The 18,815-nt window shown below is 55.7% G+C and overlaps 1 protein-coding gene across 1 annotated transcript; it reads right to left on the bottom strand.

Moving 5' to 3' along the window:
- Window positions 1-164: 164 nt before the first annotated feature.
- On the bottom strand, window positions 165-17,190 carry TMEM240 (transmembrane protein 240). Its single transcript, XM_075172333.1, has 4 exons — window positions 16,302-17,190; window positions 15,965-16,071; window positions 3,538-3,746; window positions 165-313 (listed from the first exon to the last, which is right to left on the bottom strand). The coding sequence occupies exons 1-4, from the start codon at window positions 16,356-16,358 to the stop codon at window positions 165-167; spliced, it is 522 nt and encodes a 173-aa protein (XP_075028434.1). The 5' UTR covers window positions 16,359-17,190.
- Between the last annotated feature and the right edge of the window lie 1,625 nt (window positions 17,191-18,815).

Genomic DNA, 18,815 nt, shown 5'->3' with positions numbered 1-18,815 from the left:
CTTAGTTGTGCATCGTGGCGTGCCACAGGGACACACAGGATGGAGAAGTAAAATTGTGTCCTCGGCTGGCTTCCATAGAGGAGCAAACTAGTCGCCGTTCCCCTGGAAGAAGAGCAAAGTCCTTTTTAAAACCTCACTGCAGTCTCTGGAGGGGAAGGCATTCCTCAGAGGTGCCGTGGGCTAGGGTGCCCGTTATGGTACAGCTTCTGTTTGATGTGCACCATGTTCCCAGTCGCCTCCTCGTACTGCCTGTGATGACGTTTTCTGAACTCCTTTAAGTTACAAAATTTTGGAATCCAAGACCAGGAATTGTCTGGAAGGCAGAAAGGAGAAGGAAGATGAGAGATCATAGGAATGGTGAGACCCATGTTCTCCTGCCTTGCCTGGCCCTGTTCCTGGCCTGCCCCACAGAAATGGGGCACTAATGGCCTTGGCCAGGCCACCCCTGGGGCTTCCCTTCAGACCACGCTTGTTCCCCAGCCAACTTCACGCCTCGGCTGTAGCCACAGCACCGCCCGCTCCTCTCCCAGACGTGCCGCAGCCTGTGCCCTGAAGGCAGTCGGCGGATACCCACCCCTCGGCCGTGGCCCTGAGCAGCCCAGGACACGCCCTGCCGGTGCCTGCTGTGGACCTGCGCTGGCCCACCATGGCAGCGAGGGTGGGGGTTAGAAGGGGCAACCTCAGCTTTCTGCCCCTGGTAGGAACCAACTCCTTGTGATGAGCCCTATCCTCCAGCCCTCCTCGCGCCTTACTGGCGCTCCGGACGGCGGGCTAACGGTACGGGCAAGATTCAGCGAAGGCAGAAACCTCGTACTGATCTCTGCTGATCTCAGTAGCCAGCAGGGAGCTGCTCTGGGGACCAAGCTGCCAGGGAAACAGCAGCACACCGCTGCCGCATAGGTATCATCCCTGCTCGGTCCCGGCTCTTTTCTCCTGTCTTCTGAAACATTGGGCAATTTCACGCAACATCAGCACGAGGCGCTTTCTGCCCCACAGCCAGTGCAGGCTGGCCAGCGTCATTTTTTAACGCGGTGTTTCAGCTCTCAGCCGTTGACCCTTGCCCTGTGGCAATGTTTCAGCTGCCATTCGGTTTTGTGAGCGCTTGGGGCCGTCCCACCCAGAAATACACACAGCCCAGCCCCACGAAGGAGAATTTGAAAGTCCCAGAGAACAAGAGAGTGCATAAACTTGAACTGCTGCAAATAGCATGGGGTGGTGTGAGACTGCTCTGACCAGCTCCGCAGCTACTGTGAAGAGCAATCTGTTGTCTGAGTTTCTATAGAATATTTTCTATTTTAAGAAATCTCTTCCCTCAGGAAGGAGCTACGGGTTATTCCAATAGACTAAAATTTAAGCTGATCAGGCCACAATGTGACATTGAGCCATTGCTAAGTGGTACGCGTGTTTCAGAGAGGGCTCTACGTTCCGTACCAGCACGGAATTTTGTGTTACCCCTACCCCTGTCTCTCATAGTCACAGGCACCGTTTCTTTCTTTAGAAGGAAATTTTAGCTTAGGTACTCATTCAACACAGAAATAGGTATTCTTTCTGCCTACTGCCTTTAAAATGACTAGATTTACATAGTTGCTTTGAATGAATAGGAAATACCTAAAATCATTAGGTTCATTATTTTGCTCCAAATCCCCCAGTGATTCTTCAGCCTGTCTTTAGTGAAATGCACTCAGCATAGCACAGGAGCGCACTGGTTTCTCTTTGGACAGAACGGTTCAAGGCGTGTAAAAACCTTTACTGGAAAGAGACGTCATGTCCCATTGCGCGGCGTTCACTGGAAACCTCACCTACGGGTTAGATGAGGAGGGCTTCCAGGTCCCTTCTACCACACGTTTGCTTGTGAGGACAGGGGGTTGTTAGGAAGCCGGGGACGGTGCAAGCACACAGCTGTGGACTGCCCGGCCTGGTTTAAGAGCAGACTGGTCCCGGGTGGCTGGTGCAAACACCACCACTATAGGATGGCTCTAAGAGACAACGTCTCAGGCCAGAGGGGCTGTCAGCCTTCTGCACCATGGAAGGGGCACCGCCAATGGGGTTGCTAAGGGAAGGAAAAGCTGGGTGCAAAGTAATACTGCATTCATTTTCTGAAAAGGTGTATTGCACCATTGGCCAACCCCTTCTTAAAGCCTTAGAATATGCCTGCACAGGGAAAAAAAAATGAAAGAAAACAGGTCGTTCAGCTTAAATACTAAATTAATTACTAGCATTACCCTTAATTGCTAAAAATAAAAATCTGTGCGGTATCCATTCACACGAAGGTAGGTTAGATGGCGATACCACGTCTGTAGCTCACCGCTCCGTAACGGAAGGCAACAGCTCTGAAGAACAATATTGCTGTTCTCACTATAGCATCTCACCCCAGGACAGCTCTTGCCAGCCCTGCTGACTTCATGAGCGCTGATGAGGTCACAGCCACAGGTCGTCTGATCAAAACCAGGCGTCACGGCCTCAAGATTGGCTCCGTACCTCAGATGTCACTGGAAATGCTGACAATTAGCCTTCTGCTTGGGCAGTGACAGCAACACAGCCTCAAGAGAGTCCTGATTCAGCAACTGCTCAAGCAGGCTGCTGGGGATTTGGGAAGACTAATGAGAAATTAATATCATTTTGATCTGAGTTTTTAGAAAGAGATAGTCCACTTCCCTAATTAGAATTTCTTACAGGTTTAAGATAAATCTTTCTCTTGCTCACTCTCCTTGTCCTCTGAGTTGTAATTTAACAGACACCATCAGTCAGAGTTAGAGACAGATTTGTAGGCACACTGTTACGGAATGTCAAGTCATTCACTATTTTAATAGTTTGTCTTTTTTCCCCTCCAACAATTAAAGTCCATGGGCTGTCCGTGCTGAGAGAGCAGAGGGGCAGAGAGGGCCTCTGAAGGAGCGTCTGATGGGCGTTCTCAGGATGTCAGTTCAGGATGCCAAGCTAATGGGCCAAAGACTATCCGAAGACTAACTAGTACGGCTAACACCTTTCCCTGTGGGGCTGATGCCACTACCGAAAAAAAAAATTGGCACATCTGGAACAGCAATGAGGTTGGGGAAACCTCAGCTGATGCGTCCCTGACAGAACACAGAAGTGTCTGTCATTGTCATCACATTGTCACAAGTTTATACAAACAACAAGAGGCTGCACTCCGTAAGCATGTGCCTGGCTGCAAATTATATGCACAGAAAAATCCAGATTTCAGGGAAGTTTTGTCTGGCCTGAAAATATTCTGCCCACATGTGCAGACATACAACCACCATCTGCCAGCCTGCCTACGGGCAAACGCGTTGCTTTCCATCAAACACCCTTTGCACCAACACACACTTTGCACTTTCCAAAGCAGAGCCCTCCAGCCTGGGATCCTCGGCTGGCTATTTCCACCTAAACATTCCTGCTGGGCACGGGGATATGGCTGGTCAGGCCTGTGCCAAATCCGCAGGGAACAAACGCTGCAAGACTCTTGACCCTCTCCACCAGCCTCGGAGGACAGGGCAAGGGACCGAGGAGAGAGAAGGGAGCCCGGCAGGCTGCACTTACCATACCGTCGGCTAGTTCTCCAGGCTCGCACTGCATAATGGAGAACCCCATCCATCCACACCAGAAACCAGCTTATACAAAAGCCCAGCAAAAGTCCCAGCATCAGATCAATCTCTTGCTTGGTTACATTGTCAGTCACAAAGTAATTCTCCGAGGAGTCCACCACTGACTGATCCCCGTCATATGGAATGACATAATGGACATGATGCCTGTTGCAGGGAACAGAAACAGGGAAAAGCATCAGTGGAGAAGAGCAGGGTAGGTTTTCCATCCAGCGCCCGCTCTGGTTTAACACCATTCCTTTGAGTTTCTACATCCCTGGGAGCAGAAGCGCTGGCTTGGCTTTTTGTGCTTATGTCAGCAGAGGCATTGGCAGAGCGCGAGGCAGAAGAGTAGAGAAACCTGAACCCGTGCCTGGAACACCTGTCGCATTCCTGAGACAGGCTCTCTGTGCCCAAGTTTGTCATCTATAAAATGGAAGATAATATTAAGGACAGCGTGAGGTTGGAGTGCTCACCCCCAGAGACCTAAGGGCACTCCTGCGCTCGTGCTGGCGGGCCGAGGTCAGGAACACTTCGCTCCTGCGAGCACAGGCGGTCTGAGAGCAGCCCCGTGCCCTGCAAGCGCGGCCGGAACGCGCCGCCTCACCGGGGTGAAAGTCCTCTGCTCTGCAGCACTGCCGGGGCTCGCAGCTCCAGGCACTGCCCCGGAGCTGTGCGGTTTGCTTACTGTCCCGTCTCTCAGAGTCAAATGAGAATCGCATCTTTCGCATATTAGAGCAGAGCATGTTTACAGCCATGGAGGAAGTACTTGAAAGCCTTGAATTCATCCTCAGACAGCAGATGGCAGAGACCCTGCAGCCTATCACTCCTGGAAAAGTCGTGCAATCCTGTGCAAATCCCGTCTCAGGTTCTCTTACTGCGTGACTGGGGTGGTTCGGGATGGGGGGGGTCTCCCCCACCCTCCTCAAGGAACAGGCAGCAATTACTGCCCATAGCAGACCGCAAGAAATCTCTCTCAGCACAGGAGCAGCCAGCAAGCCCCCCCTTAGTGCCCCGAATGCCGCCCGGGGTAAACGGCAGCTGCAGCTGAATCCCACAGCTCCCTCGAGCACCCTGGCTCGGGAAGGTCTCCCAGCCCGACCCTGCTGGGTGCAGGACCTGCCAGCACCTGCAGCCTGCCTCCCATCCCGTCCCCCATTCACCCCTTGCTGGGGACACGGCCGGAGACCTGGCCTGACCTTGCGTTGTGGCCAGTCTCCGAAGAAAGCCGTCGGCTTCCTGCTGTCCCCAGACAGCCCAGCGCAGAAGTGCGGCCGATGCCCTGCCCGCCGACAGGCGCAGCGGGGAGGGCTGCTGTGCCACAGGCTGCCGCTCTCCTTGGCGGGAGAGCATGGACTCCGGAGCTTCCAGAGGCTTACGTCTCTCTCAGGGGTTCTGGAGAGCCTGGCCCCGTGCCGAAAGGGCGATTGGGTTCATTTGTGCCATGAGATGCTGGAGACCAAGCTTGGGACGACACTGAACTGCTTGAAAGACCCTGGTTAACTTGGGAAAAGCAGGAAAATGGCAGGGATGGAGTCAGGGAGTTGTAGAGTAGAAAAAATAAGGCAGGTCTGTGGGGGCTGTGACTGGTGAGCTGGGCATGTGGGATCGGAGGATCCCAGGTGACAGGAGATGCAGGAGGCAAAGCTGGAAGCAAGCTGCTCTGGAGCCCCTGCATCTGCTTTAAACGGCTCTTAACCTTCCCTGAGAGCAGCCAGGAGCCGCGAGGCTGCCCAGGCTCTGTGCTTAGCCATCCCGCCTCCCCCCACTGCCTGGTTTGGAGGCAGGCACGGCTTGGGCAGGTGCTGTCACCGCGGCCAGGGAGCCCGGGGATGGCCGGCCAGCCCCGGTGAGGTGCGCTCAGCCGCCCCACGTGCCTTAGCACTGCTAAGGTTACGTGCATCAGCCCACCACAACACTGCAGCACAGACGCATCACCAGCGCTCCCAGCTCAAGGCCAGGGCACAGTTGCATGGGCTCTCCCCAGCATTGCCCACCGCCACCCCCACCAGCATCACCGACACTCACGTCCCCCCCACACCCATGGACCCAGCCCTGCTCCCACATGCAGGAGAGGAGGCAATCGCTGGAGGCCTCTGAATATGCATGAGGTGCAGGTTGCTCAATAATCATGTCTGAGAAACGTCCAAATATTTACACAAACAAACCTCCACTCAAAGGAACCTACTGAAAACAGCCCTAATCTCAGCAATGACTTAATGGAGGCCACCTGCTCCAGCGGCACCAGCTCCCGGCAGATCCAGGCACGTAGGGCTGGTGTACAACCTGGTGCCGTGGCATGGGGGGGTTGGAAAAGGCTGTGCGGACGGGAAGCCCACCTAGCCACGCTCCTGCTGCCTAGAACTGCTCCCCATTCAGCAAAGGCCCCAGTACTAGGGACCAGACTGGGGCAGCAGCAGAAAGGAGATGCACCCAGGCCAGCTCGGACGGCAGCTCCAAGTGACCTCAGCGGCTCAGGGCAGGCCCTGCTCATGCCTCCTTCTGCTGCTTGGTTTGTAACCAGGGATCTTTTTCCCTCATTTGGCTAGGGAAAATCTAGGGAGCAGAGGGAGTGTAAGGGAGGGCTCCCAAAAAGGGAGCTCTTCTTCATGAATGGGAGGGCTCCCATTAATTTCAGGAACGCAGCCCAGCAGCTTTGCAGAAGGGGAAAAGGCAAGCCTCGCACATACCTCCCGTGTGCCGTGCTTCCCCAGGCACTGCCAGCGATACCTGGCAGGTCCTTCACTTATTCCCTTTTGCTTCTTGCAGTACAGAAACAGCCTAAGGGCTGAGCCCACAAACACCTCCAGAAACCTAGACTCCTTGAAATGATCAAGAACTTGGGTGCCTCGGCAGGAGCTGGCATGTATCTCCTCCGCATCGTTGTGTCACAAGCCACAGGGCTGTCTGAAGCCTCCCCATGCAGAGCATCACTATCACATAGCCGCCTCTGGGGTTGAGAGAAGCAAAACTTCCCAGACACATCAAGGACAGACCCATTCCTAGGAAGTGAGTGCAGACCCTCTCCACACATGAGGTGGTTTTCACGGAGGGGCTCAGCCCAGAAGAAAGTCCTGGAGTACGCTCCTCCCACTGCCAAACTTCCCCCAGTAGCGAGGAGCAGGGATGCGCCTGTGGCACTCGCATCTGTGCACGCACAGACGTGCAGCACGGCCAGCACCGCAGCAACACGGGACACGGCACCCCCTCACGGGCTTCACAAGAGGCTTTCCCTGCCACGCAGTCTGCTTTCTTCACAGCTCTCGTTCTCTGCTTGCAGGGCACTGAGGGAAGGGACACAGTCACCTCCTCCTTGTCCCTCTCCTCGGTGCAGGCTGACTCTGCGCACTGCAGTGGGATCTCCTCCAGCTCTCCTACCTTCCTTTGGTCACCACTGAACGGCACCTTGGGGGCAGCAGTAAGGGCCTGACACTCCTTTGGGTTTGCAACTCCCTTTCCACATGCAGGGGAAAGCCCAGTGATTTCAGAGTCCAGACTCAGAGGTGAAGTCCCTGTTTCTGCCCTGTAGCTTCCATAAAATCACAGACTCACAGAATGGTTGAGGTTGGAAAGGACCTCTGGAGGTCATCTGGTCCAACCCCCTGCTCAGGCAGGGCCACCCAGAGCCGGCAGCCCAGGACCACGTTCAGGCGGCATTTAAATATCACCAAGGAGGGAGACCGCAACCTCTCTCAGCAACATGTCCCAGTGCTCAGTCACCCTCACGGTGAAAAAATGTTTCCCGATGTTCAAACAGAACCTCCTGTGTTTCAGTTTGTGCCCATTGCCTCTGGTCCCGCCACTGGGCACCAGAGCAAAGAGCCTGGCTCTGCCTTCTTTATACCCTCCCTTCATGTAATTATATACATTGATAAGATCCCCCCTGAGCCTTCTCCTCTCCAGGCTCCACAGCACGATGAGTCTAGGTCTGTAGGTCATTTAGATCCAGAGGCTGCGGATGGAGTGGGGCAGACAAAAAGAGAACATAACCAGCTCTGGGGTGCAACTGAAGTTGGCAACAACTATTTTGAACACAACCTCTCTAATGTGACTGCACCAACAGCCCTGCATACCCCTGAGCCATAAGGCGCATCTCGGACAGACAACGGAGGGAGGAAGCTCCAGGATGGCTGGTTGACCCTTTCTCACTGTTCATGTGTGGGCTGGGCACACAAAGTGACCATTGGCTTCCAGCATTCCATAAAGAGGGATTCAGTCCTCACAGCATCCCTCTGCCAGCCTGAAGTGCCGAGGGACAGTCGTGCCCAGGGGAGAAAGGAGTCAGTCCTGTTGTATGGTGAGCCACCAAGAAGACCAAAGGCGATTCACGGGAGGCAAAATACAACACAGAGAAAAAACTTGGACCTATCTGGATTTGGCAACTTAATTATCCAGGTATCAGAAATCAAAGTTGGATCCCAGGTGCGAATTTCCTTAAAAGAAAAGCCTCCTGTCACTGCAGCACCCCAGGAAAGCACTTGAGGTCCTGCACTGGTACCTTCCAGGTACTTTGGGAACTCTGAGTTACCAGAGTAGTTCTATGCAGTGGAGATGCCAGTGCTAGGTTTCCACTCTGCAGTCTTCTGGAAAGGGTTTAGCAAGGCTCAGGGAAGATGAATTTTTCCTGCTAGTGCAACAGTTGGGAGATCTGGGCTGCAGGGGTTTTTATGCTTTGTTTTGGCTTAACGGGATCGAGTGGTGCCACTGAGATGGGGAGGGGAACAGGGACAGACCCCCAGAAGTTTTCTGTTGCAGCTCAAGTCCTTGGGGATGTTAGAGGAGTGATTCAGAGACACTGGCAGATCAGCACAGCGCGTTATTAATAGTGCGCAAAGGTCCAGGGTCCCCACCACATATCAAGGGAATTGGAAACTGGAACGTGGCCTGGATGGCTCTGGGGTTGGATCCAGTGAGGGAACATACCACCCCTAAGCTGAGCATAACGTGGGTGCAGAAACCCCCGCCAGCGCACGTCCAGGGAGGGCAGCAGCGCTGGAGACCAGGTTCTGGCAGGGCAGCTCCTCAGCAAATGCTTTTGGCCAAACCTCGTTTTCAGAAACGTTGCCGTCCAGGGGCTGACATAACCCTACAGCCAGTGCCTGCTTCACCAACCAAAGACCTTTGAGAAGATACGAAAATCTCCTTCAGCCTCGCATCACCTTAGCCAGCGGTCAGACGACGGACGTGGGTGTGAGGACCCTGGGGTTCACAGCACCCTCAGCTGTGAGAGAGCGGTCACAAAGTACATGTGGTCCTCAAAAGGTAAACCCATGTCCTGACCATGTTTCTTTACAAGAAAAAGATGTACCAAATAACCTGAGGGCCAGTTCCTGGGCAGTTCAAGCTGGTATCAGCTGTCACAACAGATCCAGGCCAAATTACTCCTGCTAGGTTACTCATGGCCACATCCCTTCACGTGCCAGGCCCTTCCAGCCACACCTAACCGCCATGCCCACCCCGATGTGGTGGAGCTTCCACAGGAAGCAGATGCAATCGTAGGAAAAGCAATGTGACCACGCTTCAGGCCAGAAACACCCCCGAAAGCAGGAGGGTCTGGCGATTGCCAGCCGCTGCTCTCCTGAAGCAAGTGGGAGACTGGAGTTGCTGATCCGTCCCCCGCTAGACAGCACCTGGCTCAGGTGAGAGACGGAAGCCGCTGGACAAAGGCAGCACAGTGCTTGGGTCTGTGCGCTGCGCTTGAGCTGTAGCATCCCTGTCCCCTTGCCCAGTCCTCGTGACAAAGGGGGAAGACCTCCGGCTCCCTCCCGGGGCAAGCAGTGCAGCGGGCTGGAGCAGAGCCGCGGCCAGCGTGGCTGGGAAGTTTCCCCACAGAGCTGCCCAAAGCGCTATTGTCCCTTCCAGTGACCTTGCGTGAGTGCTGGCTGCTGCAGCCAAAGCACGGCACGGGAGCCTTTAAAGAAGCACCACTGCTCTCTCATTTTAAATGCAAAGAGCCCGTCGCTGCCTCCACACTTGCCACGTCCCCCCTCCGCTGGGGATGTCGGCGCTGGTGCTCTGGCTCGGCTTGCTCCCTCCTGGGCCCGTGTCAGTCGGTAGCAGACATGTCACATCTCCCGGTCTCACGTGGCAGCTGCCACAACCTGGCTGGGCCAACCCATTCCCCATCTCCCGCTGCGGCAGGATTTGGGGGAACGTGGCTTATCCCGCCTCGCTGGCCGGCCCCCGGGCACCCCCACCGAGGCATGTCCTGCCCCGGGGCTGCAAGCGGAGCTAGAGGGAGGAAAGAGCCTCCCTGTTCTCATCCCCGTCTGACCTTGCAGCCTCTCCCCAAACACGCCAAACAGCCCAGCGCCTCTCAGAGCCATTGCCAGCAAAGCCAGTCTGCAGACCACGCGGATGGCACCATTGCACAGGCGAAAACAACTCCCTGGGGCTCTTTGCACTGTAGCAGCTACCAGAAGCCCAAGAAAGGTCCCCAGCACTAGGCGATGAGCACCCCCAGCCTCCCAGCACATCCACAGAGGATCTGGGGACAGAGAGGTTTAATGACTTTTCCAGAGTGGCTGGGAAAGGAGGAAACAGAGCAAAAACGTCCTCCCTGTGTGCCTCTGGACAGCGGTGCTGCTCGCCTGGGACAAGCGTTGGCCTGTCCCTCCTCTGTGTGGAGGGCAGCACTTGGCCCCTCACGGCAGAGCCCAGTGAGCAGCGTTATTCAAAGGACAACACTGCTCCAGCACCACCGGCCATCCCCCTGGTCACTGGTGCTGCCGGTGACCCCAGCGCCAGGGCAGAGCCCCAGCCAGCAGCCCCCTCACACATTTCACCCTGTGCCCAGCCACTCTCCTGGCAAGCAGCCCATTGCACGGCAGGGTCTCCGGGCACACCGGTCACTCAGGAGAGGTCCAGCATAGCCTTGCCCTGAGACTCTCCCTCCCGGATCAGAGCCTAGTGAGAGCAGGGCTGAACTGCCACTCGGAAAGGAAGAGCTGACTTGAGGGCTGGCCGGGCCCCCAGCTCTGCTGCAGGGGATTGGCACTGAGGGAAGGCTGACAGTCCTTTCTAACCCCCTCACGGGGAGAGGCTTTGCCTGGGAGAGAAAGACTCACCCAAGGTCACTCAGAAGGTCAGTGGCAAGGAGAATACATGCCAGGGCTCCTGGGGTCCCTGTCCTTTCCCAGACAGGGAACTTCCAAGCCTCCCAGGCTGTTTTGATGGGTCCTTGCTCCATGCAGGTGTCATCCGTTCTCTCCAACTCACCCTGCCTCCACGGACGCCCTTTGGTGTTTTTCCTTTGCATGACATCACCCAGCTCCTGATCTGCTGCCAGCTCTCTGCTTCCAGAGAGGACCCTTTACTGGCTGGGACAGAGCCATTCGGGCTGGGGCAGTGCAACACTCCTGCAGTCCTCCAGAGCTCTGCTCCCTCCTGGGAACAGCTACAGCCCAAGGAGGTAGGACCAGAGGGGCTGGGCTGCCTGCATGCAGGCAGGCCCCAACATAGTGATTTGGACGGCCTGAACATCTCCACATGCTGAGGACAGAGAGCGCCAAGCTCCCCCAGGGACCTGCTCCAGCAGGCGCATTTCCTGCACGGCATCAACAGGAGCCAGCAGGAGTGTAAATGTGGCTGTCACCCCTTCTTCCTCCAGCAAGAAGGCAGATTTTAAGAGAGGAACAGTCCCTGTCATAGCGGGCATGTCTGTGCAGGCTCAGCGTCAGCACCAGGCGCCGGGGCCAGCCCTGCCCCTCTGCTGATGTTCTCACTCCACGCACCACCACCACACCACCTTCCCTTCCCAAGCAACCGGCAGGACTGTTTTCCCACCGAACAGCTACGGATGCACTGGCCTCAGGGGTTCTGGCAGCTCTGCCCTCCTTGGCTTTAGCGCTGCCAGCGGGGCAGCCCAGTGGGAAAGCACCAGTCCAGCCTAAGAGCAGCACCCCACTGCACAGACCTGCAACACCCCACTGCGCAGACCTGCAACACCCCACTGCGCAGACCTGCAACACCCCACTGCGCAGACCAGTACCTCTGCTCCCGCTCGCCGCCCAGAGCACTGTCCGTCTCAGCTCTCGGAGCAGGATCACTCCTACGGCAAAGGCACCGTCCAGCCCAGGCTCAAACTTGAGTGGCTCGGTGGACGTTGCCACTCAACAGACCGCAAACCTGCATCAGCCTTGCCCACCTATTTCTTTGCGCTGGGAGAGAAGGGCAGCTTGCATGGGCAGCTCCAGACAGCATTACCGCCCAGCACCACACAGCCAGCCAGCCGTGGGGTCCAGTCCCTGCAGCCACTGAAACTTTGCACAGCACAGCCTTCAGACGCACCCTCTCAATTCTCCTGTGTCCAGCAAAAGGCCACAACTCCCTTCTGACATCGAAGACCTGAAAAGCACCTGCCAGGGCCCAGCATAACGTTGAGGTCCATCACTCTCGCCTCAGCTAATGGCTCCCTTGCTTCTGGCATAGAGTGACAAGCAACAGCTTCAGCCTCAAACAGCCCCGGTGACCCTGACCCCGCAGGGATGGGCACAGCGAGGGTGGAGATCAGCCCTAGCAGTGCCAAGTGTCCAACGTTCGGCAGCGCCTGAAGATGGGGCTGGTTTTCTTTCCCCAGTGTCTTGACCCCAGTGACTCTCCCCAGTCACTGCTAACCTGCCGAGTGCTTAGGAACATGGGGAAAAACCAAAGTATAGTCCCCAGCTGCAGGAAATGAGGCCCAGTCTATGAGGCAAGGGTTGGCAGAGGGCATTTCAGGAGGAAGTGGGCAGGGTGAAACCCTGGCACAGGTTGCCCAGAGAGGTGGTAGATGCCCCATCCCTGGACACATTCCAGGTCAGGTTGGACGGGGCTCTGAGCAACCTGATCTGGTTGAAGATGTCCCTGCCCACGGCAGGGGGGTTGGATTAGATGACCTTTAGAGGTCCCTTCCAACCCAAACATTCTATGATTCTAGGGTGCCATAAGCTAGCACTCCCTTTCACTCGTCCTGGGACCTGCTTGCTAGGCGCAGTCCCCCATGGAGAGGAGAACAGGCAGAGTCCAGGGAAAGACACATCGCTGCCCACGAGGAGAGACCCCAGCCACAGCCACCAGGCAACTGAAGAGCTCTTTGAGGAGACAGCGGAACAGCCTGGCCATGCACCCAGGCGACTCTAATGAGCCCAGAGCCACCAAAACGTGGGCAGAGCCCGGGGCACCCCTGGGTACGGCTCATGCTGCTGCCTGCAGCCTCCCACCAGAGACCAGGACTGGAGGGGGACTCAGCGTGTCCCAGCCGCCCCTCCCCGGGGAGCAGAAAGTGTGGACGGAAACAAGTGAGAAGAGGGAGCTGGAAACACAGCCAGGCCCCCTCCCCACTGCCAAGGGAGCGGAGATCCGGGCTGCAGATGCACTAATGGCACACATCTGCCTTCGGCCCCCCGCCTGCTGTGGTCTGAGCCAGGACCAAATCATAGAATCATTAAGGTTGGAAAAGACCTCTAAGAACATCCAGTCCAACCATCAACCCAACACCACCATGCCCACTAAACCATGTCCCTAAGCGCCCAGGGCTGCCTGCAGCCTTCCCAGTCTTCTGGCTGGGAAGGGCACTCTAGCATCAAAGGGCGGCAGGGACAGCCAAGGGCTGAAGTCTGAGCTTTTTCCCTGGAGCCTTGCAGGGATGAGGTTGGGACAGAGGCCTGGGAGGGGCAGAGCACAGAGCCCCAAATCCCCTGGCACACCTGAGACACACACAGAGCCAGCCCTCGCTGTCCACAGCCACCACCAGCGAGGCAACGGTTCCCAGCCCCTTGCGCTGACATAAGCCTGGTGCAGATTCCGATTCCTTCTGGAGAGCACATCCTGCTGCACGCTGGGTGCCCGAGGCCAGGTACTCACAGTCCAGCCTGGGGTGCTTAGAGATGGTAGACCATTCCTGAGGAAGGGTCCACTCTGATACCCTGAGGAAGGGTACAACCAGGACAGGAGAGTGGAAGGAAAATACTTCTGAATGAATTAGTTGGTGTGACTGACACTACAACCTAGGCTAGGGCAGGAGGGAAAAACAGTAATCGCAGCAGCTCAGCCTATTGCACATCAGTCCTCATTTATTCCAATTCCTCCTTCCCTTCCATTTCTGCAACATTTACTCATTTTCCCCATTCCTCCCTGCAACACACTGAACTGCAGCCAGTTCCCTCCTCCAAGGACTTCCTTTGGTTATTGGCAAATTAAGAGTTCTTTATCAATCCCTGGTACCGCTGCTCACAGCATGCTGCAGGATGCATCCTCGCCTAGTGCAAGGCAGAGCTGCTTACGGCTCATGTGCACTCAGGGCCTGCACTCAGAGCACTTGGACAGCTGACAAAAAGGACACGGCACATTCAGCATCACCTGCCTTTTAAATCAGAGAACTCCAAACACTGGCATTCGGGAGCAGGCCGGAGCTCACAGAGAGCAGGTGAGGATCCCAAACCAAACCTCAGCGCGAGGCCACGCGAAGTCCCATAGTGTAGGGCTGCTTTGCGCGAGTGTCTGCTGCATCGGAGCGTGAACACGTTGAAACCAATGCTGATGCACAACAAGAGCCCGTGCCCAGGAGCAGAGACTGGTAAGGTATTTCTGTTGGCAAGAGCCATTGCTTCTACATACCTGAGGCAACTGGTAAACTTCCGCGTTTTGCCTCCTCTCAGATCCATGCTTGACAATTTGGAAGCTGTTTTGTGCACTTTCTAAGAAATGACCTAACTATGTCTGGGGAGAGTGCCATGGCTAATTTATCTGCCTCAATAGCATCTCTGCAGCCATACAGTTAGAAACAGGAGTGCCCCTGCCACCTTCGCAGACTTGGGCAGAAGGAACACTCTGGCAACAAAACCAGTGAGACCTGATGCTCCTCAGTCACTCCAGATGATGTTAAAGTCTATTACCAGCAGCCAATTTTCACCACTACTGAACACAGCTGTGACAAGTAAAAAGAAAAATTGGTTGAAGAGGCAGAGGAAAACTCTTAAACTAGTGAAAAACATCAAGACGACTCAAAAAAATTACCTAAGAAGCAGCCAAACCCTGCCAAAAAATGTCAAAGACACTGAGGATGTTTCTTGTCCACAGTCTTCCCAATTGACCTTACCACAGAGGTGCCCAAGGAGCCAGGTATTTAGGGTCTGCTTACTAGATCACTCAGGGCCTGGCTGCATTTGGCCCTAGAGGTGCTGCTTGTACCTTCTTCGCTGTTCTGCCACAGGAGTCTGAGGAGGAACCATGGGGAGAAAGGTGATGATCACCTTCGGTGAATGAGGCAGCGCGGAAGGGCAAAGCAGTTTCCCTTCATTAAGCTGTGCACATCCCAGTTTCAGCTTAGCTTCCACACCAGGGACACCAGAGGGATGTGACGCCTGGGAGACAGGATGCAGCTGGTTCCAGAGGCAGCTCCAAGAGGAGTAAAGCTCAATCTAAATGTTGATGTGGCAGGGGAGGGCTCCCCCAGCATGTCCTTTAGCTGGCACAGCCTCATGCTGCTTTACTCCCCCACAAACAAGAAACTCTCCAGCAGGCAGCGAGTAACCAGGCGCAGGAGGGGAATGAGGCCCCTGGGAGTGCAGGGTAAGGATCACTGACAACAGTCCCATAGGGAAGAGAGGAATTCACCTCCCCAAAGCTCGGTCCCCCGGCTGAGAGCAGCCAAAGCCCAGTTACAAGCTGAGCACCTCAGCGATGACACACGACACAAGAAGTGCTACGCTGCTTAGAATTAAGCATTGCCAAACAGCCATGGAGAGAGGTAGGTATCTGTGCAGTCATAAACTTGTACGCAGCAAAGGCGTTACTCTTGACATAGAATCCACCCTGATGCTCTGAGCTTGCTAAACGCTCCACAAAAGCACAGACCAGCGACTTCAATGTGCTCTGTCCAGCAACATTGCAACTCTCAGGAGAAAAGCCATGGAGAATTAAAAGCTGATCAAAGATTACAAAGCCTCAAAGTGACACTGTCCTAGACAGCAAGGCTCCTTCCTGGACACAGGTCCTCTGGGTTCCCCAAACCCCATTCCATTTAAGCTACACAACCACCAACTGCAACACCCCAACTGCAAACACACTGAGAAACAACCGAGCCCAGTGACAACAAAGGCAAAATGACAAGTGTTTAAATGAAAGTTACTCACTTTCTCAGGGCTCGCAGATGCATATACACAAGCATGCACACAAAGGAAAAAGGACTTCCAGGCCCACGGAAAACTCTTCTTCCGGAAAAACAAACCCCCCCCCGTGTTCACGCAGGAGCTGCTGAGGAAGGTGAGACACAGCCAGAATGCAAAAATGGTAGTCCAGCCAGCAGCACCCTGCTGCTGGCCACCACCGCACTGTGCCTTTCCAATGAGATGAGGTGGGAAGGGGCTGGGGGGACAGGCGAGAGAGACCTTGTGCAGGCAACTTACCTTCCACAGTTGCAGTGACAAACTCGGTCTTCCCCTCTCAGATGCGGTAAGATGTAATTGTGAAATCTGTCCAACAACGCATTCATGTCCATCAAGCAAGCTATTGCCTGTAAGAGCCCATAACCAAGGCATCTGGTCAACTCTGGATGATGGAATAAAACATTGACTCTAGTTTGATTGCCAAAGACTGAAGCAGTGATAAAGAAAATAATCGTCGGTGTTTAATGGGGCACGCACACATGCACACACACGCATACACACAGAGGTGCACAGGCTAAGGGACAGTGCGGGGGGGGCGGGCGGAATGGAGGGGAGGGAAATAAGCAAAATCTCTTACCATAACGATAGAGGCGCCCAGGATCATGAAAATCATGGTGTTTGCATTCATGGACATCAATAGGGAATTGCCAGCGGTCGGGTCCGTCCGCCCCCAGCCCGCGGACAGCGAGCGGCGGCCGCGCTATTCCGCAGAGCTCAGCCCGGGGCGCATCGCGCTCGGTGCCCGCACGCTGCGGTGCGGCGGGGGGCGGCGGGGCGGCGGGGAGCCCCCCGCACACACACACGCACTCCCCCGTGCCGGGGATGCCTCGGGCTCCCTCGCCCTGCCCGTTTTATTTTTTTATTTTTCTAGGACAAATGTGACAGGTAAAAAAAAAAAATATATATATATCTCTCCCCTTCCCCCGGCCTCCGCCGAGGGAGGTGCGCCACGTCTCCGGGAGCGGGCACACACCGCCACAAGCACAGCCCTTCATGCAGCAACTGGAAAGCGAGCCAGCCAAAACCAGGGGGGAGGCAGGGGGAGGAGGAGGCAGGCTGCAAAAATCACCCAGTCCGGGGGAGCCTCATTGCATCCTCTTTCCCGACCCTCCCCAAAATCAGCCTCCTCCCGATGGGTACAAAAAAAAAACACACCACCTCAAACCGCCACCCACCCCCCCCCAAAAAAAAAACCCAACCCCCTCCCAGCTCGGGGCTGCGTGTCCCCGCTGCCCGGCTCCGTGCTGGAAGCCCCCGGCCCAGCCCCTCCCGGGCCCGGGTGGCTCCGCGCCGCCGGCTCTGCACGGGGGAGGGATGCGGGATGCAGCGGGGAGATGCGCCCAGGCAGAGCCGGCCGCCCCCTCCCCACCCCGGGCATTTACCTACGTGGGGAGGTGCTGCTCCGAGAGCGGCTCATTGCGAGCGACAGCAGCAGCGACAGCTCTGCGGACCTGCCCTTGCGGGGCTTCCCCCCGCCCGGCAGCCGCACGCTTTTCCCGAGCGAAGCCCCGGCAGCGGCGCTTGGCCGCATTTTGAGTCCCACACGCCATCCTCACCCCGCCCTTCCTCCCGCCCGGGGTCGGCCCCATCCTCCTCGCATCCCGGAGGGGCCACGGGCCCGGCCCCCTTCGGGCACAGCCGGGACCCCCCGGCCGGAGCTGGGGGGGGGGTGCGGGGGCACGGCAGAGCCCGCGGCGGGGTGGGACGGGAGCCCCGCACTCCGCCGCGCCCCCGCGCTTCCCTCGGCGCCTCCCTCTGCTTCCCGCCCGGAGAGCCGCGGCCCCGCTGGGGGGGTCTGCCAGTCCTTAGCCCCTCGGGTCCTCCGCGGCTCGCCCCTGGCTCGGGGAAGATGCCTGAAGGGGCACCCGGAGAAGGCTGTGGGCGCCCAGCCCTTCTTTGAGCATGGGAGCAATTCCCACCTCCAAGCGTCTCCCCTGGACTTGGCCCCCTAAGAAAAGCTGGGGTGATGCAGACGGAGGAGACCCACTCGCTTTTGCGACAGAAATAAAACTACCCCGTACAACTTTGTCCCTGACCAAACCTGAGATCTAAGGTCCAAGCAAAAGGTCCTGCTCCAGGTTCTCCCACGGTTTTATTTCACCATGCTATTGGGTCAGTCCTACTCAGGCCATGTTTAGGAGCTTCTGGGAGAAAGAAAAGAAATTAAGTGACCAGCCAATAACTTTTTGCTTGCTTGCTTGCTTGTTGTTATTTTTAATGTAAACCGTGCAATCTGGATGAACAGAGGAGATTACAGCCACCATGTGGGAAATGCGTGGTAGCACATAGCTTGATGGTTGTCACGTCGTGTCGTGCAGTGCTTTCACCTCCGAGTCCTCAGCCTTCCTCAAGGTTAGCTTCACCTTGCTGGAACCCAAGTGTCATTTATTTTTTAGGCTTCTCAGGGCCATCAAAGCAGAGTTTGCTTGTTCTGGGTTTTGCATTTTTGCATATTTGTTTTCCTTCTGTTCCTCAGGCCACAACCAGCCTCCTTATGTAATGACTTGTGTTATATAAACTCCATTCTTCAAGGAACAGTCATTAACCTACTACTGGGTATTGAAAATACCAAAATACTGTCACACAATTAAAATCACTAAATGGTGTCCTCAAATTAGAGCACAGATTGCATTGCAGATTTTTTTTAAATTAAACCACACCCATGAAACATTCGATAAGCCAGGCACTTCATGCAAAAGAGCAGCAAGGCTGGGAAGGCGCCTCTCGCCGCAATCCTGCCCAACCCCTCAGGGTTCCCTCCTCAACAGCCCTCTGCCCTGAGCTGCTTTCACTTACTGAGCTAGGAGGTGGTCCCTTCCGTCTATATGCAGACCTCAGTAAATGTAATGCAGAGATAATGCAGCTAGTTACTCTGCTAGTTAGAGAAAACATACGCATTTTTAAAGTAACAGCCAAATAAAATCACAGGAGAGAACAGACAATTTGAAGACAAGTCTCAAGGAATTTTGCGTACCTGAAGTTTTGCCTGGCCATCAGCCAACGCTCCTGACCTCCCAGCCATCCCCGCAAACCAGGCTGGGTCAGCTCTCAGCTGGGCTTGAGGCACCGAGGAAAGATTTTGTCACTGGCT

This window comes from Calonectris borealis, chromosome 23 (assembly GCF_964195595.1).
Source record: "Calonectris borealis chromosome 23, bCalBor7.hap1.2, whole genome shotgun sequence".
NCBI classification, from domain to species: domain Eukaryota; kingdom Metazoa; phylum Chordata; class Aves; order Procellariiformes; family Procellariidae; genus Calonectris; species Calonectris borealis.
This window is presented reverse-complemented; position numbering and strand designations above follow the sequence as displayed.